Below are 25,370 nucleotides of genomic sequence, written 5' to 3' on the forward strand. Positions count from 1 at the left end.
CCAAATGCCCATGGGTGGGAGGGGGGGATGAGTCAAGCAGGTGGAGACCCCTATCACTTGCCTCTCTCCATCTGAGAGTAGATGGGCACCTGTGAGAGCAGAGACGTTTATTGTCTTTGGTCATTCACACATAAAATGCAGGCTCGGGCTGTATACGTATTCCCCTGGGGAGCCGAGGAGGTTGTAGGAAGATGTGCACCTGATGAGCTTGGATATTAGATTTGAAAGACATACTTTTAGATAATGTGGGCCTAATCAATACTCTTACTATTTTTAAAGTGATTGAATGTGGTTGTGCCAGCATACGTATACCTCCAGGCAAATCACACTACCATGGCCTCCATTGATAGAAATGTGTTAGTCACTAGTGTACAGGTGCTGAGAATACGACGACCTTTGCTTTGAATGGTAATGGGGCGCACGAAACCTTGAAAATTTGTACACATTTTGACAGCAAATGAGAGTTTGAGATCATATGACAATGAGGAGCATTCCCTTCCCGTGCAGTGGCAGGAGCAGTGTGTAGGTGACAAATCTACCCCTTAGCTTGTCATGGATTTTTTCCAGGGAGTGGGGAAGCACTCATCACTGGCAAACTGTACACCAATAACAGTGGATGCCAATTCCAGGATTTTTTTTTCAAGTAACGTGAAAATTTTCATCCCTGGTCTTCCCTTTTTTTATTTCTCCCACTTTCCCCCTTTTTTCACATTTCTTTTGGTTTTTTTTTGGGGGGGGGGTAGCAGAGTGTTCCCCTCCCCCACATGACACTCATGCCCTAGGCTCTTCAGAACAGTATCTGGCACAATGACCGTGCAGTTACCATGGACTTTATGTATGTACAATTAGCATATGCCTGGGTTGGTGTGCATACAGAGATCAACCCCACGGAGATCTAGCCCCATCCCTTCTAATTATCCCTCTCATATTTTTTGTAGTTTTTGAGTATTTCAAAGACTATTTCCTGAGTAAGTGCCTATCCAGTCAAGATGAGGAGCTGGCAAAAGAATGAACATTATCCAAAACAATTTACTGACTAGAAGCACACTTTACATATTTCATATAATATAAACATCTCTTTTATTTTGCAACTACATGTATAAAAGGATAAATTCAGAGGTAACTTGAACACCAGTAACATGCCACTGTAAAGATGGCAGATCAATGTAATATAACGCTTACAAGTAAAGGCAAAAGATATCAGGATAAGGAGAACATTATATGTAATCAAAATCACATAAAACCTTGTGCGGTGAACTTGTGCATCAACAGTTTTGGCAAAAGATAGCACTCATTATTTTTGCTGGTGAACAGCAAAACAAAACATAGCCCCACTGAAGAAAGATAGCACTCGTTATTTTGTCAGTAAACAGTAAAACCAAACATAGCTCCACGGAAGACATGCCTTATGTCTAGTGCCCAGTTCACCACAGCTGCTGTCAGACTGCCACCTGCTACCCAGCAAAGGAACATTTCCAAGGATACACACATATTTTTCATTTCCCATGGAAAGCACTGATGGAAAATTACTTATTCAGGGTCAATGGGTTCAATGGGGCAAATTTCAAAAACTGCTAAGCGTAGAAACTATCAACTCAACAAAATTGGGTTACCAGCCAAAATGCCGTTCAAGGTACACAACCTAAGGCCGGTTCCCTGCTGAATTTTGCTTAGCACAAAAATGTGCTAAGCTATGATTCCCACTCGGTAGTTTTATGACACTGGGCACAGCTTTCAAGTATTCAACTTCTGATCGTCAAGTTGTTGCTTTCTGTTGTTGGACAGGCTCAGCAGGGCCGTGATGGTGGACTCAGCTGCCCGGCTGACTGCCTCCTCCTCCTCGCAGCTGTCCAGTTCTGAACTCTCTGCCTTTACCCTTGCATGACCATTTTCACCGGACAGTGTGGCAGACGGGCCCTCGTGCCCGTCAAGAGCATAGTTCTGTGCCACCCGCAGGCCCTCGTCCATCAAGGTGTGCTGAATGAGTAGAGTCTGAGCAAGGCTGGAGTTAGAGTTGCCCGAATTCTTTGGTGCCGGTTTGTCCAGTGGGGCTCGGGCACCCTCTACAGCTGGCAACCCTGAGTACGTTGAGGCAAGTGCCTGCAAAGGCTCTCTGCTATCTTCCTCCCGATCTGACAATGCGAACAAATCAGTCTCTCTTGAATAAATGTTGAACACATTTATGTAGGTCATGAATTAAATGCTGTTGACTCAAATACAGAACACTTTTTAAGGTGTACATGTACAAAAATGTATGTTAAATTCATCATTAACCTATGAGCCCTCATGCTAAGGAAAACTCAATGAAGTTTGTACAGCCAATTCATACTGCCTTGTGTGAAGGACAGAGAGCGTGCTTTGTTATTTAGCAGAACTTCCTTTGAGACAACCACATCGACAAAACTTGCTCAAATGAGCTGGTTGATAGATGGTGTTCCTCGTATAAAGGGGTGTGTAAACCAGGTTAGGTGGGTAAAATGTTCCCAGTCTCTTTATGGTTTTCCTACCCATAATCATGGAGGCAGGAACCATGCGGTTGACCCAGCATTTGTACTGTTTACTGACGAGCAGGTACTCACAAAGCACACAGCATCCTTACACAACCTCATGAAATACAGTGACGAGGTAATACATTATAACGCATGCAAAGAAAGAAGAAACAATCCCACACCCACCATTTGAGCTTACCAGGATCGGTCAACTGGTCATCTGGTGTGGCAAGATCACCGTTCTCCTCCTCGGCCCGAGCTTTGGCAACGTAGTATCTGTCAATGTCAGGAGCAGTGGACAGAAGGGTAGCATTTGCCGTATTAAAATGAGGGGTTTGACAAAGTAAAAATAATGAGCTAGCAATTATTCTAATAAAGTTTAAAGTCTGCAAAGACTCCTCTCCTTCAAACTGCTCAACAAAGTCTGAAAACCTCGACTGAACACAGCGATGGATCCAGAGGGGAGCACAGCTGGTGTGCACCAATCCCACCCCAATTTTTGGTGAGGCAGATACGCTTCTGCCTACTTCTTTACTTGCCCTCAACTGGTTATTCAATCATTTTAAAAACAGGAATTCTAACTAAAAAATATTCCCCTTTGACATTTGGGCTCAACTTCATCAAGGCACTCCCCCATCTTTCCATAACTGCCGGGCACACCCCTTCCCCATTTGTGAATGCCGGATCAGCCAGGCATGTGACCTCACCAAAGGTTGCAAACTCCTGCACACAGCTGGCTCCCCCTAACACCCCCATCACACCCAACCTTCTCTTGATTTTCCCCATACCTGTCAGATCGTCGCTGCCTCTTGATCAAGTCGGTCTGCTCTGTCATCAGCAGCAGCTGCTGGGTGGTAAGCTTCTCCAGCTGCACCTTCAGGTCGTACACCTGCTGGATGTTGTCTTCCGAGCGGGCCGCAGCTATACTGGCCTTGATGTCGCTCTGCTTCTGTGCTATGCTGTTCAAGTGCATCAGAATCTCATTCATGCGCTCCTTCAGGGTTTTTAGACAGAAACCTCTTGGTTATAACATAAAAGATGAACCTCAGATCTTTTGATCACTGTCTCAGATCCTAACGATACTCAGCTTTTTGTGACAAAGTGTTAAGCATATAATTGACAACTTTGCTTTCTGTCTTTAAAAAAAAAATTGGCACTGTTGTGACAGCCGAGTTGAATTCCTAAGTAGGCCTATTTTCAGGGAATATCTCTGAACCTTGGATATTAATGGTCCATCTAGACTACTCATATTTGGAACACAGCATTTCATCGACGGGCACACTCAGCTGGAAAAAGCTGCTAAGTGGCAGTTCGAAACATACTAGGAATGACGGAATTTCCACATCATTTAAATGTACATGTGCATTAACATTAACAACCTGAATCCTCAAATTTCATTACAACTTGTCACATACACCACACTCCGGGTTGTGATGCAGACAGAGAGTATGACCTACAGCTAGGACCATCCAAGATTATTCAAACTATAATTCAATGATTTTCTGCTGGATAAATTTCTGATCACTTCTGGTGTATGTTTATACATGTATATATCACCAGAAGTGATAAGAAATTTATTAACATGCAACCATGTTAACTGCAGCCGGGGCACCCATCAGGGGTGTCACTCCTATACCAAAATGATTTACCTCTCTTCTCAGCTTCAGAATCTCTGCTTGAACAGTTCGTGGGTTTGGCGTGGTCACCTCCGTATCTCGGTATGCGCCCGTCCCAGACTCAACTTTTACTCTTTTGGCTTTGCTTCCTCCCCCCTCCTCATTTTTGCTGTGGCTGACCTTGAGTGACCTGAAAATCCCAAATTCAGGTAAAATATGTGAATTCCTTGATTTTTTTCCAGGGGGATAAGACTTTCCAATACAAGGCGGAATCAATTTGGACAATTGAATATTCAAATATTTGACCTTCCATTCAATCAAATATTTGGATATTTGAATTCCCCCCCCCAAAGGAATAAAGCACGTACATGTATGTCTGTGGGGTGGTCTACCTACTTTTTGGCCTTACAGCTTGTCAAATACACCAGCTGCCTTTAAGTTTACAAGCACCTTGCCAATATTGTTACCCAATAATTGAATTTTCCCCTTTTTATCACATTTATTTTCACCTTCAAAAATATTCCATTCTGAAAATAAAAATTCAGGTATTTGGTAATCAAATGTTTCACATCCAGCACGGTCTCAGAAAATAAGCATTAGCAAGTTAACACCTCAGAATAAACAAGGCATGTAACGCATCAAAAGTAAATCATAATGATTCAGGAATGTTCGGGTACAGATATAGAATTTTTTCAATTTCAAAAGACTCACACATACTTTACATTGGGAGAAGTTAAATTTTATTTATGAAATTTTGCCCTTTCACTGACATTTCATAATGCTGTACACTTAGTGCTGTCCAAGAGCTCAACAAAAATTCACAAGCTCACTTTGCTGGAACTCAAATAGACAACCCACCTGCTTACTAGTGCGGATGTCTTAACCAATCAAACACCAAGCTTGCCAGGGTCAGCTGGCCGGTTCAAGAAAAATCAAACTACTTTCAAAGATGTCACAGCAAAGCCCATACATGTAGGTGTAAAGGCAAAACCCATTAGTGAAAATTAAAACACATAATTCATCTTCTGAAGTCGTATTCATGAATTGAAGATGACGCCTTGCACCAACCTGGAGTGTCCATGCTTAAACTGGTACCCGCTTTCTCGTACAACTTGTCTGGCTAGGGGGAAGAGTTTGTCTCTCTGCACGAGGAGATACGGATCTATGCAGCAGAGCTGAATGGCAGCCTCGTTCACAGAGATCTGAAATTTGAAATCGATCCTGCTTAGAGTTCTGTGTGACTTGTAACATAGACTGGTTGTGTCAGTTTAGTGTCACAGTCACTTGAGTTACTTCTCATTACTTGTCAATTTTGCTCTGTTCTTGAAATTGGCCAAGAAATGACATATGACATTAGGAGGCATTCAACAAGATTAATATACTGTTTGGACTGGAATAATAAAGGGACCAAAAGCAACCAAATAGACCCTGAAACCAGACCTGGTTAGTTCACATTATTTAGGTAAAAAAGAAATTTATCCTGACAAATGATTGCGGGATCCTTATGTTAACAACATGGAGCCATCTGACGTGATTTTATCATTTTGTTTTCAACCAAGACGAAACATATGATGTGGATCATATAATGCCCTGTACACCATGGTGCCTGAAGGTCAGTCTGGGGACTTTTATAAGTAACACCATCATTTCCTGAACCGCATACCTCATGGGCTGTGAGAGGTTTATCGTCTTTGCGTTTGGAATCAAAGCGTCCATAAATAGGGGCCCACTTCTGGATCTCTTCAAGGCGCTGGTGGTGGTCAGGGGGCATCTCAATGATGTGTTGGACACTGCTCAAGAGCTTCCTGTTCTGGCTTGTCTGGGTAATTGGTGAGGGCGTGTGGGAAGCCATGATGCGCTGGGCCACTCGTCTCAGCATCTGAGGGTCCATGCACTCGTCCATGCCTGAGGCCCCTACCTTACCATTGCCTCGGAGAGCCTGCTGTGGGGCCTGGCTGGAAGGCTGTGATGACATGCCCGGCTGAGCAGCGTAAGGCGGAGTCTGTCGGGGAGAATCACTAGGGCTCGAGTGCTCACTGGCCAACGGCTGGCCAGTGTTCCACTGATTAGAGGGGGACGGATGAGCAGGTCCCCACTGCGTAACCACAGACCTTGCCGTTGGGCCCTGGGGCTGCATGCCTGCCAGCCCCGAAGCATAAGGCATGCTGTTCAGTGGCGGCTGCTGAGGAGCAGTGCTGGGCTGTGTCTGGAGGCAAGGCACGTTGTTCTCCTTGGCCCACTCCTGCAGTGCTCTCTGCAACCGGCGGATGTGCAGGGGCTTGCTGGACATGCCAACCAGGGCCAGGATCTCCATGAACTCCTCATTGGATGCTTCGCACAGCTGGGTGACGTCGTCACCGCCCTGCTGGATGAAGTTACTGAAGTAACCCAGGAGGTTGGCCCGCTCCAGGACCTGGTAGAGCTGGTACTCACTGGGGTTGCTGGGATTGATTGGTGGGGGGTTGGTACATGTGGGATGGGTTGCCATATTCCAACCAGTCTTGAGGCATACAAAAACAAAACACAAAAATGGATCTTACAAAAAACAAAAATATTATCAAATGACCAAAGAGATCACTGAGTGAAAAGCTAAACATAAAATGTTTCTCTCCAATATATATATATACAGCATGGGTTTCAAAATGACCTTTTTTTTCAAATTACAGGAAAATTTTCAAAATAAGCTCCGATTATCCTGAACATGAAAGTAAAGTGAACCATGTGCACGTGTGTCCATAAAATGTACACTTTACAGAACAGTACGAACAAAACTTTTTAAGTAGCTGAAGTTATTCAAACTACATGAATGTACTCTATTGAACGTCTACTTCATATGCATTAGTAATAGGATGACGTCAGACTCACTGTACAGCTGGGTACATGACATTGTAGCAGTTACATCTCAGACACTAAATTAATCGAAACATCGTCTTTTTTCTACCATTTTTCTAGCGTGAGATCCCTCCAAGGTCACTCTTGTGAGCTGTCTGGTACCAAAAGATCGTATGAAAGGCAAATTTTTGATGAAATACCTACGAAATCAGTTGTTTTTTCGGTGCCAGGACATCGATCGAATCCGTACGTTGTATGGATTGGACGTCAGTTCGTGTGCGACGTGTGCACTGACGCGGGACGACGAGCCCCAGCGCAATCACCCACACACACGGGGATGAGTGTCGCTCCCTCCGTAGAGTCTGTGTAGTGAGACCGCATAGCCAGACAAAAGCAGTGGCTGGGGGTTGTCAATTCTCCCGATAAAATCCTCGATTTAATCCAATTTCTGAACCCTTTCTACGCCCTGAAACACGGCTAGGTCCGACGCGATGGTGTGCAGAATTGGTCCCAACATCTTAGACGAAGTTTTGTGAAGTTTGGACGGCGATTTTACTAGTGTTGGGAGGGGATCAAGTGTCGATTGCAATAATAGAAAACAACGCAGAGAGCGGTTTCCCCTACCCACGCTTCTGTCACGTCCGGCTAGGTATTTGTCAAGCTGGCTGTCCGCGTTTACGTCACATGGGTGGGGCGTGTTTGCCTGTCACTCTTTGTCGTGATTGGACCGCGGTGGCCTGACCCAGTCCATGGGGGGATTTGCGTGGGATTGTGACGTGCTGGGTGGGATGAAGTGGCACAAACTGCCGTTATGATCATGCAAGATCATACCGCCAGGGTTCCCCATCGAAGGCATGTGAGTTTGGGAAAGGGGAGCCGTCTATCTTCAATTTCATCCGAAAACCTCTGCTAACGATTCCGTGAGAAATTCACTTTCCAAACCTTCCCGGTAGGGCCTAGTGGGGATTTGGTTTGCAGGCTACAAAATAGAATTTTCGTGGCAGTTTAGGTTGAATGAAAAATGATAAATGGTTGTATGAAGACGCTTACTTTTGGCATTGGAAACCATGCATCTTGCCGTTTCGATTTAGTGTAGCATCCTACATTAAAATATACTGCCAACTGTATTCATTTACGCTCATGGGCGTAAATCTCCGATGGGAAGCATACATAACCCCCCACCCCACCCCCACATTTTGAGGTAGCGGAATGGGCTTTTTGAATTATCCATCGCTTTTTCGTGGTAAGAAATTGAAGCGGATTGTGAAGATTTTTTCGGACTTCCCAACGACTAAAATGAACTCGATATCACTCAAAAAGGAAAGCAATTTTTTAATGCCATATATATGCCGGTCTGATGTAAGATTGTGCGTGAATGAAATATTTGTACATCTGTATCATGAATATTGCCCCCATTATAGTGTCATATGGCGTCACCCCCCCCCCTTTCGAATTTCCATGGCCGGGCATTTTGAAGTCATCACTGCCCCCCCCCACAAATCCACATCCTCAATCACCCAGGTGCCCAATTTCCTGCACAAATTTAGTACGCCACTGTCTAGTGCATGGTTCACCCATAATCTATCGACTGTTCCTAAACTTTCGGAAAATTTGCCTTTATATAACTTTATCTGTTTGCTATTGAGCCGGGCGGGGGTGGAGCCTAGACTGAGGCCCTGTTGCCATTTTTCTGGGGAGTAGAACAACACCCAAGAACTAGTAGGCCTACCTTTCAGGCGGTGTGAATCTTTTACGTGAGAAAACAACTTTGACAAACTGGATCGCGCTTTTAGGAAAACAATCATCTTATTTGTCTCGGCCTCAAAACCTTGGCACTCTATGTTTTTTTTATTCGCCCCGAGCTGAAGTGCACCCCCAAAAGACCGAAAGAAGTGGTTACAGCTGCACTACACCAAATACGCGTTCACAGAAAACAGTGCAAAATCAGACCGAAATAGCGCCGCCTGTTGACTCTCGGGAAGAGGTTGGCCTCCGTTTTTTTCTCTGGAAATTCAAGGTTATGGCTTGAAGATCACTTTTTGTTTCAATTTCATGGGGGTTAGCCCCGATTTTTTTTATTCTCCTTTCCCAAAGATACCCCAAAGATACCCCCAAAATAGTAGTAAAACTATGCGCTCAGCTCTGAATGTTCGCCGCCCGCCTCTATCCAAAATCGGCCCGCAATTTGGGGCTTTTTGTGAAAGAAATACCCCGAACCAGAAATTATCAAATTCGGGATTTATAGAAATATTTCTATAATTCCTCCCGATTGCACCCTAACAATGCACCCTAACAAGCTGGTTCTTTCACGCAAAGACCTTACATGCGGGAGTAAATTAGTTACGCGTACTCAGCGTGCTCACGTCAAACGCGCATATACTTCCACGCCTCATGGCGCGCCTGTGCGGAGATATCACAGATCACAGACAACAAAAACATAGGCCTAGACAGACAGCTCCTATTCAAAACAAGGGCGGGGTCGATTTTTTTGTCTTCAATGGGGCTTCAATTAGTTCAGTGCACCCCTATGTGACCGCTTTGCGGAACACTTGCGCAGTGTGCGCCAACAAACACCTGGTCTCACTGTTGCGCAGCACTTTTGCGCGCCGCCACATTCCCTCGGTGACGTAAGCGTCTGCATCCTGCGGAAAGCGTCATCTGATGTACAGCGTAAGGAACTAGAGCAGTGCGTCATTTTCGAACTTGGAACGCTGCATCCAGGGGGGATGAGCGTGGATTTTTCCGCGTTCATTCAGAACTGAATCTGGTTGCCCTGAAGGAGGTTACCGAAAGCTCGTCAATCACATATTTCAGAGCACTGATTTGATCTTATATTCTTGTCGATATTATTATGACAAAGTTACTTACGAACCAGATAGAAGAGTCGGCGGACTTACCCATATTGATTCGCGTTCATTTAAAAATATTAAAGAGAAGCTGGCAGGGAGAACATTCAATGTAATTTGTTGTTTGTGTGAATGTGTATTTTTGCTACGTGATGCACTACTGTAACATTTTAATCGCTCGGTATTTACACAGCAAGATTCTGTGCAGCGCGGTTAATGACTTTGTTATCTCCTGGATATGAACAACAGAGACCAATATCTCTGAGATGGCCGTGTGATTAAGCGCGCGGTTATCAGATCGTCAGACGGTGGGTTCGAATCCCAGTGGTATTTTTTTATTTTCCAAACGCTTGCTGTCAGTCAGTGGCTATAAGAGACTCTAATTCACCCCGTCAAATACCAGCAGTACCTTAGCCTACTGGATAAGCTCTGCGGCTGGCACTGTCCGCGAAGTCCAGGTGAGCGCCTTAGTACAGGTTCGAGACGTATGGCCGACTCGGCGGCCAGGGCTTAGGGGCTTGTCTCGTTTCCTCCCTTGCATGGTCGCTCGAACCATTTTGGGGGTTAAATGGATGGGCAGGGAGGAAGTGCCGTGGGCCGGGAACCCCGAGATCCCAGAAGAGTCCTATATGGAAGCCGGTAACTGCGATTCCTTGCGAATTTCAGGAGTCCGTGCACCTGAATGCTTGGTCAACACCGCATAACTTTTGTTTTTTCCGCTTCGGCACTTTTTTTCATGTCCCCGGGCGCGGAAGAACCCGCAAGGCAATTTTCTAGGTTTGAATACGGTGAGCCAAAGGATTGATGCTGATTTACTTTCATTTATAATATTAATTTCCTAAATTTTCAACAGTGATGCCGACCCCAACCGTGTTGGGCCCAATTTTCTTCTCAGTGATCTCAGTATTAAAAGCTGTGTGGAGTATAATGTTTATTACTGGCGATTCAACAGTAAGAGATCCAGGGGTGGCACAGTCGGGCTGCACTCGCCTCCCTATTCCATCGACGGAAATACATTTTCATTGGTTATAACAAGATATTTCGTTCGCTTTCAACTGCGGAATAATTTGATATTTGAAGAGAAATTTTCACAAAAATACCGTCCCATATCTTCTTGTGTTACCCCCAAAGTTGCAACAGGTGCGTTGCAACTGCCGCTCTTTCTTGTAAATGGTTGATCCATCATTGGCCAGACAGGTCTGCCCGAAAATACAAGCAGGAAAATGACGACATAAACTCCAAAGAAACAAACGATCCCTAGGTGCTGGAATTTCAACAACAGAAAATGACATCGAGAATGCCATGTCAAATCAGTAAGCCTTTGGTTTTACCCATTGTCGCCAAAAAGGGCGCATAGCCCGCTCAGTTTCCCCCACGTTAGATTTAATTTGGATGGGACCTCACTTAATCCGTGCCTCATTGGCCATAAGTTGAATATCGGAATTCGGAGTTACAAAAATGGCACGGCAAAACAGTCACCATTGCATAGTCAAGTAGATCCCTTTTCGAACTCAGATAGAATACTGCCAAAATGTTCCCGCCATTTCTCATAAGTTTACAAAAATCAAATGCAAGTATTGGCCCTCGCATATTTCCCTAGTTGCCGGGCATGAAAACGGCACGATGGGCACCGTAAGTTGTTTCTGTACCAAAATGGGCCCTTCGCATTAACAGAACACATCAACGAATTTTGCACAGTTATGGGCGGAAATGCCATGGTGCATCGTCTACGATGCACTCCTGCAAAACAGTTGTTAGTGTACACTCACAAAACAAAATGGATCACTATCTTGCTTCTGCTTGTACAATTTGCCCGAAATAAAGTTTGTGTATACTTAACATTCGGCTGTTATTTTTGTTTTCCACAAACAACGCCATAAAACACACGCCAAACGGCACGGTAGACACAACGTTGGGTCTATGCGCACGGCCTGCGCTCCTGCTGGACATGACAAGATTGAGCGGGGGAGTGGATCAAAGAGGGGGGGGGGGCTGGAGAGCGTACAATGGCTATTGCCAATTGTCCCGACATGTTTGTCCAGGATTGTCTGGTTTTACGTATGCCTGCTGATGTGTGTGGGAAGGGTCTGGTTACTTAGAGTGTGCGAACCATTTTCGGCATTTGCCGATTCAAATTAACACTGACTTGAAATGACATCAAATGCGCTGAATTCACCATCAACCCATCGAAAACATTGACACAATATCATAATTGATCTCCATCTTTATAATGGAGATCTTTGGTCTGCACCCAAGGACGGCGTCAAATTCTTTCAGAATTTTGCGGAGAAAGTTATTGCTCTACTAGTTTTATATTACAGCTCTGTGGGCTTGACATGAGAAGGCTTGCCAAAGCTAGAGGCAACAATTGTTACTTTCTAACCTCAGAACCTCGCGACTGCATTTAGTTTTAAGAAAAGTGTGCTGAACTATCAGAAAAGGGACGTAAAACGGTCTAAGTTGACCTTCGACTCGCAAGGTTTAACTGCTAACAGACAGTCTCGACGGCTGCACTTGCCAATCAGTGGTTGTAGTACGCATGCGCTTGTCTAATCTGCATATTTCGTGGGAAACGTCCATGACAACCTCGTTCCCGTGGGTTAGATCTTGCCGCGCCATGTTGGTTCCCACCATGCGCGATCTAAAGGAACGTGCACGCAGCCAATGGAGTCGAGGTTTGGTCCATTCACTGCCCGATGACATAAGTAACATAAAAATATTGTGCTTTACTGACATAAATGCTTCAAATGGCACCCTCGGCTTCGACTCGAGTGCCATTTGCCCCCTCGGGTGAACAAAACACCATACATCAGGCAGCAATTGTTTTGACACAGAGTACACCGGAACAGTCTTATTTGTTATATATGCATATTTTATTGCAAGCTAAATCAAAACACTTTGACAAATTGAAACAGTTGAAGAGCAAATTAGGTTCTAAATTACAAGGAAAATTGAAATTGACTGTGGTGTCATTTGTTGATCTGTGTGGGTGTGGTTGTGGGTGTGTATTGTTTTTTTTAAACAGAGAGAAATCTAGGATATATTACAAACTGGTTTACTGGGAAACCCGATATGATAAAGCACCGGGGTCTTTTATTGACTGGTTGAATTTAAAGGCATTATGACACGAAATTCCGGAGACAAATATTGGCAAGAATGAAGAGCAGAATAGAAAGCGACATCAACATGAGAGTTATAATTATAAACAACAATGGCACCCCAGTAGAAACAGTGATTAGAAGATGCTACTTTCGTTCTAAGAGCATAACTGGGAGCACGCGTAATGCCAGCACGGCTAACATCCTCGTACCTAAGTTAACGCAGTTTCACAACGCAGTAGAGTCGACATATCAACCGTGGGAAAGATCCACGTTATCCAACATTGTTTTTGTCGCGTGGCAATATCGCTAATGCACCCGATCGTTTACATGCGTGCTTTTGGCATATCACGTGATCAATTCGCGACTAATAAAAATTTTCTATGACCAATTTTTGTAACATAGTACTTCAGAATGCGCCTAGAGCCACATCAGTATACTGATCATAATTACTCACTGGAACAAAGCATTATTAAAAGCATGAAACAGCGGAAGCCACATTATTACTGAAATTCTTGTAATTCAAGATACTAAAATATCGTGTATAGTACGATAAACATACAATGTAGTAAATCCGGTCCAATTAAGTCTGAATAATATTTAAGACATATGCAGGGTAAATAGGATAATGCCTGTACCGCAAAACTGTAATGGACAATGTTATCGAACTGAATTTTCTGAGGCTGAGGATGTAACCGAGCCAATGTTCTATTCGCCGATCAGTTTTAGAGTACATTGAATGACTTTCAAGTACAAATGCGTTATTGGCGTCGCAAGGAAGGAGGCACAGCTATTTCCGGTGGAGAAAAACTCTCCTTAGCATCAAAGCTGACAAAGTAACTGTTGATGGGTCAATTCCGAAGTATTTTTTACGCATATTGGCGATTTTCATTCCCGTTCCTCCTTTTTTGTTTGTTTTCGTTTTCTTTTTCATTTTTTGAGGTTTGAGAATGTACATCCTGCCTCCACGCGACGCCCACGTTTCCAAAAAGCATACGTTTTATGACTGCATGCGATGAGTCGTAAATAAAGCATCTGGTAAAACAAAAGGCTTTATTTCGTTACTCTGTGTAAGTGCAGCATGGACACTATACTCCAGTCTACTTCAGTGTCACACAAACAATAATACCTATATATTCTAAACAGTTACATCTATTACGGTATAGTTTTTTTAATTTATCAGAACGTGTTCATGACTCAAACCATGCAGACATTATAATAAGTGCATGATCATTACGATGGTCAAACATTAATATATATATACATATGAAATTAAACCAGATTCTATATAAAGATGCACACCCTTAAGTGTTTGTGGTAAATTGTGCTAGACGTTGCTTACTTCATTACTTACTTTATCACTGAATTTCAGTCAGTGCTTATATCACATTTATTCTTACGCTTCATTTAATAATACATGCATACTTAACCTACCAAGCTACAGCATTATGGCATTAAACAGGATCATTTGAACATGCTTGTAACTTGTGAATTTTCCTTATTGCAGGCCTCTTTTTCCTTTTTATGCACACAAATTAAAGCTAAATGACCTTTGGTTAAAGTTGTTTTGTACGCTGATGAGATCTTTATCTTCCCAAATAGAGTGAACTGCAATATCTCGGAAAAAATGTCATTTTAGTCTGCATATTCAACATTTCAACAGTTTTCAACCAAACATAGACAGATCACTCTGCAATTCAAAACGTATATAAGTATAATTAATGTTAAATATGCAACGAAAGAGTCTGAGGACCGTGTAAATTTTAACATTTTCAGTTGCCAAACCACAGTCCAAATGTCTCGGCCCCAACAGACAGCGGTATCAGCCTGACGCAAAAAGCACGGTTCTTACGAAATGGCATTTGAACTGGCAGGCACTAACCTGGTACGTTATACAATACTCATGTATACGAATTACAGATGAGTTTATAACTTTAAATATACTCCAGACAGTGAATTTGTGCAAGTTAGACTAATCATTTCTGATTTTAGAATAAGAGTTTGGAAACAAAATATTTACATTTCCTTCTGATATAGACTGAATATTTTCCATCGTCAAAATCATGCAAATTGTATATTCAAATGTTGTTTGAGACTGAAACTGAATATTCTCAAACCGAGAATGTGTTGAAGTCGATTGTCTACAGTCCCCCATCACACTGTCAAGCGTCAAGTAAGTACCTTTTGTGGAGAAGGCCTTTATACCTGTATACGTTTCGTGACTACACGATAAAGCATTTCGTCAAAGGAACAATCTTCGTTTTTGTTACTTTGTGTAAAAAGGGTAGAATAGTGTACTCTGTCCTACTCCAAATATTACAGTATTGTCCGTAACAAAAAAAAACCCTTTTTCTAAATCGCTAAAACAAATACATGCTATACTGACGAATCGTAAACACCAGCTTCAAGAACTATATATGTATTACAATTAAAACATTTCGAAATGGTGATAGCAAAAAAATAACAATGTTTTAGGTTGAGTGGTAAATGTTTGGTGATTTTATCATTTATTAACGTATACGCAGCCTATCATATGCTTCGTATGATATTTTAAGTGTCTAAGCATGGTAAATGCAGCAAATGCATATACATGTATCTATTATTGTCAAGGAGTGATGTATAATCGAAATTACTCTTAAAATTAATAATACCGTACAAGCTGCATTTGACGTAGCCCTGTTTTGTTGCGAATATGGACATGGTAGTTTAGTGGTGAAACAAGGTTTTATCTTCTTAGGCCGCCACACCCAAACATTCCTGAAATCAGTCAACCTTGCCAGAATGATGGGCTGGGCGCCAGTTGAGTTGTTATTGGTAGAGGTGGCTGACTAATGCATTGGTCTGAATAATGAATATTTTTTGGGAGGTAGTACACAGTACATTCTGGATTCTTTGAAAATAGGTGCAGCAGTGCTGGAATTTTCTTTTGGGTTTAAAAGTAAAAGATATGAGTTGATGTGATTAGTTGATAGCTGGATTCCGAGGAGAGGGCAGAGGCCAGCCTCGACGATTTACTGCCTTGAGTCTCCTCTGATTGTGAAAGTATTCCGATATCAAACTACGTGCAGACTGGTCTGAGATATGGAAAGACAGGAAATGCCCAGCTCCTGGTTGAAAGAAAGTTGAAAGAAAGAGGGGGTCGGTCGACCAGTGGCGACGGAAGGGTTGGACCGCGGCAGTGGGACACGGAAACCTACAGGGAGTCAGCCACAGGCCACAGAAGCCGAGTACAAGGAAGTGAGGACAAGATGGTGGATGTAACACAGTGGCGGGGCATTGAGGCTCTTCACTTCATTTAAATTGTATTTAAATTTGTCCATGTAAGAAAGAAGATATTAAAAGCCGTGTTCGTTTTCTTTTATAAATAAATGTAAAAAGTGTACAGGCAAAAAAAAATTGTAGCAAAAAGTGTGTCTATATCCGTGTCTAAGCTACCAAAGGTATGTCCCTCAGGTTAGGTCAACTCTAGGGGTGTCACATGTATGTTAATTTATACTGAATATGAAAACCGTAAAAATTCTATTCTTGACATGTTTAGCCACACTATCATCATTTACTGCCAAAAAGTGGATTGGATATAGTACTTGAACTACATTTTCAGATACTTAGAGTGAATAGAAGCGTATTCAATTTTTGGTCAGTCTTAGAGAAGAATGACCCCCGAGCAATCTCGTATTTTCGTAGTTTTGTCTCCAGACAATGATTTGATTTTAAATATTCTCGAGTTAGAGCGTACATGATACTACAGAAGTATGAACTGCTACAATCTATCACATCTTACACAACTACACACTTAAACTACACCCTTGAATAGGCCTACATCCAAACTTGTAAACTATAGTTCTAAATGTTTGCATTGTCTTAATTGTTAAATCGGAACTAAAAACGTAAAATAGGAAATCTACAAGAAAAATTGCAGTCAAGGAAAAACTGTATGCAACTCATGGCAACGAAGTAAAAAAGTCATTTATCTATCTTACTAGCTCAGTGTTCAATGTTTCCCGCTGTTCGACTCAGTATTGGCTGAAGCTTTGTTAGGGAATAATTCTGTGTTTCTATTACATGTTTTGTGACATGCACACCTCAGAATCACTCCAACAAATTTACAATCCAAACAAAAACATCTCTGCAGGCAGAATGGTTAATGTTCCAAATGGTACAGACATAAGAACCTCGCACATAATCGTGTGAAATTGTAAAAGCGGGCAATATGTCCATTATATTTCCTCTGAAGGTGTTTTGCAACAATGGTGTCTTTTTAATCTACTATATCTCGGTACACTCATACTTGAAATTGTAGCGGATGTTTTGATATAAAATATGCATGCCGAATAAAAATCTTTAAGTGCGTGGTATTCAGATGGTTTGGAAGAAAAACACACAATTTATTTTATATGTATAAAAGAAAACCTTGTGGAGCAGATCCAGGAGTCCAGGTTTAATAGAATAGTCGTATTAATGCTTTTCTCCCGGATTAGTAAAACAGAATAACTAGCTCCCATCCACAAGATTGTTCATCATAGTTAAACTTCTCAAAGTATCCAAAGGAAAGCTCTTCTGAAGCGTGATCACGGTTTCAACAAAATTGCCGATGTTTTCCATGCTTCTCTTAGAAAAAATGCAACATACACAAGCCAACCATCTTGTAGTGTTGCCTCTGACTAATGTAATACAATTATAGAGCTCTTCGATATACACAAGTATAACAGCAAACTACAATAAAAAACGAATCTAAAGGCTTTAGGTCCTCTTACACACCTATAGTATACATCTATTACAAAGTCCCGCAAAGTCACGCACCAGATAGTGCTGAAACAAAATGTAGTTCCTCTTTGAACAATGCAGTTTGATGTTTTCAACTTAACTTAAATGCCAATAATTGTTAAACAGCTTTAAGTAGTGAAGTGGGCACCTCCAAAACCACTTTAGCAAGATCAATCCCTCTCTCGATCGAAACTTAAATGGAGCACATAAACTTTACTGCGTTTTTTGGGCCTTTTCCAATGTTTAGCTGATCCACTGTATAGTGTTTATCGTGTTTAAGTTTCGCCATTGTTTGAAAGTGGTTCCCCAACTACTTTTCATAGCATTTCGGGAAGAACTGCGTGAGTTTCATATCAAAGAATACAGCATTATTTACTGTTTCGCAAGCATTCCTTCTTGACACTTGCTTACGCCAGAAGCCATTGAACCACACCCTTCGAAAATTCATTGTATGATCTTTATTACCACGTTTTTCTATTTTGTGAATCATTATACTCAAGTTTACAACCTCCCAAAATGAAGAAGGCTACAGCTTATATTTATGTTCCTGCAGCATGTTTTTACTTTTGATTTACTTTTATTGTAACAGAAGGAATCGGTTTTGATAGTGTTTGCCTGTCGATTCCACAAATTACTTGTGACTAATGACGATGTATTACCAAGCCATACCGACTGGCCCAAGTCACAGTTTGTCGTTACATTCAAGTAGAATGATGCCAGAGTTTTTCACGGTTTTTTGCCAAACCATGAGAACCAGCCGGTTTTCTTTCTGTGCTTAGACGTCTTGAAAGATGTAGAATTTAGATCCTTGGTAAACTTTTCGAAGGGGTCATAGTCAGCGTGTTTGACCTTGCTAATGATGTCTGCCTGTTTTCGCACATCCTGTAGCGCAGACACTCGGTCTTGCCAGCCAGGCTTGCCACTGTTTTTCTCACTCTCTATCAAGATATCCACGTACTCCACAGCACTCAGTGGGTTTGGCTTGAGTGCTATTTCCTCCAAACGCATTACACTTTTGTGAGACTCACCTATCAGGGCAAAAACTCTACACCGCACTGCATTGAACTCATCGGTGTGGTTTTGGATGACCTGTTCCACTGTCATCTTCTTTCCTGTGGCATCTTTGTACCTTGCTTCTATCTCTTCGTAGGTTCTCGTTTCTTTCTCGGTGTAATACTCGAACCTGTACTGCTGGTTAAAATGCACATCCCACGGACATTTACCTGGACACGCTTGGCATACCCCCTCATCCATAGCAGAACATTTCGCCTTCTTTGCGTCATCTGCTATGTAACACGGATAGTGGCACGTGAAATGGCACTTGTTGCAGTTGGTGATGTAGTTTCCAGTGATGTCAATCTTCTTGCATTTTGGAACCTCAACCTCAATTGTGAATTCCTTGTTTGCCTCTATGTCAGCTTCATGTTGCTCAAGAAGCTGATGCTCCCTTCGAAGTTCTTCAAGCTTGCAGAAGCCCACGTGCATTTGAGGTTGGAGACCCTGCACTGCTACTTCGAGACGTTTTCGTTCGTCCAAGACTGCTTTCGTCAAGACAAGACTTCGAGCTTCCAGACCCTGGATGTCACTGAAGAAATCTTCGAAGCTTTCTTTACCCATAATCCAAAACATGTCGTCAATCCTCGAATTCTTCTTGCCTTCTTTCATTTTGCGGCTCTTGTTATTGCTTAACCCTGCGAAAAGAGCGCAGTTGTTGAATTTGAACATGCTCCCATTGAAGGGGATTTCAGCCTCCTCAACTGCGTCCAAAACAGGAGGAGGATTTGAATCGGCGAATGTAACTAGCAGAAGTATGTTTTCTGAAATATCCTTTCCGAATACCGACAGTATGGAGTCAAACACATACTTCTGAGTTGGAGTCAACCGAGGCTGTGATGCCTGAACGACGAACCCAATAGCGTCAATATGGTCAATCCCATGGGATTCAGAGTCCGAGAAGAAATTCCGTATTTGCTCAACGATGACTTTATCTCGTTCAATACCTCGCGTGTCCCCAAAGCCCGGTGTGTCAATTACAGTCAGAGTGTATGGCAGGCTGAGAAAATCGTTGCGGTAAACGGTATAGGATGTGAGTACCTGAGTCTGACTGTGGGCTTGGGAAGACCCTCTGGCTTCATCTACATCGACTATCTTGAAGCGGAAGTCGTCACTCCGTTCAACATCGAGGATGCAATTTATCATCCCGTTGATGAGGGTGCTCTTGCCGGAGCCAGTTACACCTACCAACATGATTACTTTATGCTGTACACCTGACAATTTTGGTGGCTCACCAAACCTGAAACTGTGGCTATGATCTTTTAGACACACTTTTTGTAATGGGAATTTCAAGACGTATGGCTTTTTGTTCTTGGGATTCCCTCGTTGCAAAACTTTTGCATTAACTCGGATATCATGCTTTAGAAGCTTGCGGGTGGTGAAGAGAACAACGCTGCTATGTTCGCCTAGTGTTTCATCCTCACCACAGACGGCAGTCACCCGTATTTTGAACAACATTTCGGGTGCCGCTTCGTTGATCGTAAATGCGCAGGAGGGGTCTTTGGTATTCACTTCCCTCTCCACGGGACCATTGGGGTCACAAAATTGGTATCCGATCTGGTAGTACCTTATAGCTTTTTCTTGACTGATCAATGTGGGACCCGACCAAGTGAGCTCGATGTCTGTCGCTGATATCTGATTGACTGCTACATTGGTTGGTGGGCCAGCAGGAAGCGTTGTAAAGAGATCGCTGGGTTCGCTTGCTGCCATATGGCCATTCTCACAGACAAATGTTACATGAGAACTGTAAGTCGTGTTTGGCATTAAATCTGCCAGCGTGTGATGCAGACCATTGGTCAAGGCATTCTTCCTGTTATATCCTGTTGATTGGCCGTGTTGCTTATCAACCTCGGCGTATTCTATGAAATATTCACGAAGTTTCACGCCTTTTCCTATTTTGGATGGGTCTGTCCATTTCACACTGACGCTTGACGCTGTAACATCGCTACACTCCGGCTTGCCCGGTTGGCTAACTGGATCAGTACTGCAGGCATCGCTGGTGTCACTGGGGAGACTAGTCACCCCCGAGTCGTAAATAGCAACCACCTGAAACATGTAGGAGGTATTGGGGTCGAGCTTACGTACAATGAATCGTGTCTCGGAACTTCCAGTGTCTATCTCTGATTGCCAATCGTCGACTGCCCCTTTAACAACAATCCCGTATGTGATGGTGTAGCTTTGGATAGAGATTTGTTTGCCTGATTGGGCTGGTTGTTTCCACTCCAGGGTAATGCTAGATGCTGACGCTGAGCACGCTTCTGGCTTCCCCGGAGGACTAGCTGGGAGAGTAGTGATTTTTCCACTACTGTCACTTGCAGGACTGACGCCGACTTCACAGATCGCTGCGACCCAGAGCTCGAGGGTTTCATTGGGTTCCAAATCCTTGATGCTGACACAAGTATCCGCCTGTTCTGTGTGCACTTCATCGTAGATTCCATCTGGGTTCTTCTCACGAAACCTCTTGAATTTTACAATGTACCTCTGCACACAGTTCCCACCATACTGAGGCGGGGACCACGAGACATTAACGGTATTATGATCGACGACGGTGCATTGTGGCTTTGTAGGTTTACTTGGTGGCTCAAAGTCTTCTTGAGTAAGCGCACCTTGCTCGTACAGTAAGACTGTGCCACCAGCTGTAGTCTCCTCTTGAACCGACAAGCCAACAGGAAATCCTGTCACAATGAACTTTGTGCATGTTGACTGACGGTTACTCTGAAAGAAGTCAGCGAAAAGCTTCGCCTTGCTCCTCAAAAACTTCATGACAGAGCCATCGTCACACCACTGGTGAATGCTGTAGTGGGCTTCCTTTTTCGTGGCAAGGTACTGAGAGAGGGCGCTAAGATATCCTTCCTCCTTTCCTGCCAGTCGAAAGGTCAGGCAAACTACATTATCCACGCTTGGGTCCATTAAGATGTCATCCAAGCTTTCCTGCGACTTAATGGTTTCTACCTCATCAGGCAGAAACTTGATGTACAATCTCACCGCACTCAACTCTTTTCGCTTGCTTTTCAACCAGGCATCGAGCTCAGTCAGCTTGAAGGGAGACAAACTTACCTCATTCTGCAGCATTTCCTTCAACACGCTTTCCCCATCACTACCCCCTTGGATTAAAGGCAGCACACGCGCCAACTCCTTTTGGAAATTCGCTTTACACTCATTGAGCAACCGTATGAAACACGTAAACTTCTCCGCAAACTGTGGGAAACTCACGCACAGTAGATCAGCTGCCATTTCGCTCGCGCGCGCGGAGCAGCGCACTAAACCCTCTACGAACTCCTGTGCTTGCGAAAGAAGACCATTGCTAACAACTTTGCACACCCTGGCTGCTCTTGAATCGATCTTGTACAGTGGATACAGAATAAACTTTATTGGAACTGCATTTTCACGATTTATAAAAAAATGGTCTCTATCCTGTTATGTAAATATTTCCAAATAGGTCACTTGGGAGACTTTTGTGGTAAATGTTGCAACAAAGGGAGACATCGGTCATTAGGGAGACATTTCAAGGTCTCCCTAATGCTCCAACTACCAAAAGGAGGAAAATTTTTTGTACTGCTAACTCTTCTTTTCAGATATTGCAACTTCATTGTTTGGAATCCCTGACCTAAAGGAAGACTAAGACGGAACATTCTGATGGTATAATAGAGCAGGCTTGCTGATAACTTCCTAAACCCGTAGTCAAACTTTCGGCCGTACAATTGTAGACAAATTGGCTGGAGAACTGGGAGTACTACTTAGAAATTACCGGAATGGACCACAGAGAAACATCGACATCTCTAAGGTTACAAATCTACCACAAAATGGGGACTTCATCGACGGTACTGAAAAGAAATCATTGGCTGGGCTGAAAGAGTGACGAATTCCGGGCTTCCACTATTTAGGGGAGAGCAGTTCCTACATATGTGGATTTTCTTTTTGCTCTTTTTGTCATTTTCTCAATAAAATATGACAGAAATTAATTCTAGTCAATGAATGGATGAGATAAAAACAAGAAAAAATCAACACCAAAGAGCAAATAGCATGTACTTTACAAGCACGGGAACGGAAATGAAAAGAAAACAGTAAAAACGCCCTCTATAAACACAATGAAGCAAAGGGCGACAACACACGACGCGTTTCTTGTCGTGCGTTGTGGCGTGCGTTGCGTCGTGCTTCAGGCGACGTAATAGGCGACGCGATGCACGACACGAAGTACGACGCCACGCACGACGGTACAACGTGATGGGTGACGTTTAGGGAGGAAAAAAAGCAACATGGGAAGGACCTAAGACAGCACGACGCGACGGGCAACGGCACGACGCAACGACAACGCGACGCGTCGTGTATGTACAAACGTAATGGCAAGAAGGCGACGATGCGACCCGACGGCACGCCGCAAGGGAGCCGTCATGTCGTCGCGTGGTGTAGTTGCGTCGCCTGGATGGAGGCTAAAGAGAGAGAGAGAAATGTTTGTAGTAATTAGTACACCATACTTTTAAGCACACCTGCAATCTAAGCCGATGCCAGCACTCCTTGATCATTTTTCGTCGTGTCAGGATGTCTGCAGTAAAAGCCTGCAACCGTCTTCGATGAAGACTAGTCTGCTGTCTTCAGAATGTCGACCGTAGTAGCACCTGTGCGTTTTGCCGCTGAGGACGATGCGCCTCTAGTACAGTGTGCTTTATAGCACGGGGTGTCAATACCATCATCGGCCATGATTGATTTCAACCATGTTTCAACCAACGTGCAATGGTTGATGACACAACTGGGTGATACGGTTTTCAAGAAATGAAAAGTTGCGTGAATTTCGTACTCCCACACCCCGCAGAGAACTTGTGCGATCTAGATATTCATATGAGCGCCGAATTTACGGAGAACATTTTCTCTACTTGGTCGCTGCACTGAAGCACACTCGGCTAACTTTTATAGACAGAAGACACAAGTAGCATCTTGTTCTCTGCTTAAGAAGGAGATGTCTGCCAGCTGCCACAAGGGCTATCAACATGGCCAATTTCTGCGAAAGCTGTATTATGTTGAGTCGACGGTTGTCAGGGAGTCCTTTTAAATATCTCAAAACAACACTGAAATCTCAGGTAGTATTAAACCTCAATTTACGGGGTCTTAAATTAAAGACACCTTTGAAAAATCTGTTGATTAAATTGTGTTAAACAATGGGCTTTCCATCAACAAATCAATATAAACATCGAGCGTGTTGTCCTGTACTGGAGACCATTATCAGGCAACTTTTGATAAAATGGATAACACTTTTTTGTTACAAAAGCCTGAACAGGATCAACTTTCCATATACAACACCGTGCAGCCACACCAGCGTCTCCATGCAGAATTGAATTGTTTGTGAGTATTTTGCCTCCAGGATGACAAAATTGTGTCGGACACGTTGATACCCTTGGATGCTGTCTGGTACCCATGAGTCCCGAGTCACTAAAAAACCATTGGTGAAGAAAAAATTAGAGGCGCCCGGCCTGTGGAAGGAGTGGCTTGTCGTTTATTCTTGAGCCATTTGAGCCATCACTGCCTTTGATAACTTATGTATTACGGCTGAAGCTCCGAAAGGAACTACGGCTGAAGGCACCACAACGTCCCCTGTTCTGCGATCATGCCATAGCATGATGATATTGCGCAAAGCGCTTCTCTTTCTGGGTTGTAGAAAAGTGAAAATTTATTCACTTTTTCAGTCTTTTCTATGTCTTTCATGGTTGAAGAACCAAACAGTTCACTCATGGACGGGGAATTTTTGAACAGGATATCAAAACACTTATCCACAATCTCATCAAAAAGATGTTGACGTGCTAAAGCCAAATTCTGGCATTCCGAACGTAGTTGAATCAAAGCTGAGATCAAATGTTCAATAAAATTTGACTCACTGAATCAGAGCACTTTGTATCCGCCATAGCATCAAATAGATGAAGAAATGGCAAAGCTGACTTCTTCAAAACATGTCCACGGGCCGACTTAAAACAGCCGTCCCCTGAAACAAGGGACAAATTAGCTTGCTTGAAGACCTTTTAAATCCCAGTTGGCAATTCTGGAGGTTCAAAGTGGCCTACTTGATCAAATGTCACCACATGAGACTGTAGTTCCTCTTTAAGGTCGCCTGGAGACAGTCCAATCGTTTTAAGATCCTTCCGCCGATCTGGCACTTTATCAGAAAGGGCGTACCCTTTGCCTTTACGACGAGGGTTGCAGACAGTGCCTAATGCGCCCGTCGGTGTAACCGATGCAGTAGAAATTGAGGAAGAATTGTCATCCTCCCCATAACTAACTTATCAGCCTCTGAAGCTCCAATATTTGGTTCAACGTTGCTCAGATCACGCCACTGATGAGCAGAATAAGCAGGCATATATTCTTGTTGCACGGGCATCATCCAAGGAACAGACATACCATGAGGAGACATACCGTATGGGAGAACCATTGGTGGCGTCGTGGTTGGTTCAGCACCGTCTGCTTGTAGCATGCCGGGTCCCTCAGCGGCATGCATAGGAACGTTAGGCATACTCCACATTGTCGAATGGCGCAAAAGGAGTGGGCGCTGGCACGGCATGGGCAGGAGCACGGCTGCTTTCGATGCTGGGTTAGGTGCTCGGCTGTTGCACTGGGTATGGTTGCCCTGGGCAAGTACTGCTGTTATGGCTCGATGTTACATGTGGGACCGGGTATGGTGGCCCGACC

At 43.4% G+C, this 25,370-nt stretch overlaps 2 protein-coding genes across 3 annotated transcripts; both read right to left on the bottom strand.

Annotated features, from left to right (window-relative positions):
* Nucleotides 1-1,056: 1,056 nt before the first annotated feature.
* LOC110987294 (NGFI-A-binding protein 1-like) lies at nt 1,057-8,039 on the bottom strand. Of its 2 annotated transcripts, none has more exons than XM_022249894.2 (7): nt 7,138-8,039; nt 5,769-6,605; nt 5,174-5,307; nt 4,139-4,295; nt 3,278-3,483; nt 2,689-2,765; nt 1,057-2,132 (listed from the first exon to the last, which is right to left on the bottom strand). In XM_022249894.2, exons 2-7 carry the CDS (start codon nt 6,591-6,593, stop codon nt 1,735-1,737), a joined length of 1,797 nt encoding a protein of 598 aa, XP_022105586.2. In that variant the 5' UTR covers nt 6,594-6,605; nt 7,138-8,039; the 3' UTR covers nt 1,057-1,734. The 2 variants fall into 2 exon arrangements, with proteins under 2 accessions (XP_022105586.2, XP_022105585.2); XM_022249893.2 differs by having other exon boundaries at nt 7,142-8,038.
* A 4,595-nt stretch (nt 8,040-12,634) lies between these two features.
* Nucleotides 12,635-22,072, bottom strand: LOC110987300 (uncharacterized). The gene has a single exon (XM_087140301.1). It carries the CDS (start codon nt 21,930-21,932, stop codon nt 18,372-18,374), a length of 3,561 nt encoding a protein of 1,186 aa, XP_086996427.1. The 5' UTR covers nt 21,933-22,072; the 3' UTR covers nt 12,635-18,371.
* Between the last annotated feature and the right edge of the window lie 3,298 nt (nt 22,073-25,370).

This window comes from Acanthaster planci, linkage group LG08 (genome assembly GCF_054643075.1).
Source record: "Acanthaster planci isolate LZ-2023a linkage group LG08, COTS_SCS, whole genome shotgun sequence".
Classification (NCBI taxonomy): Eukaryota; Metazoa; Echinodermata; class Asteroidea; order Valvatida; family Acanthasteridae; genus Acanthaster; species Acanthaster planci.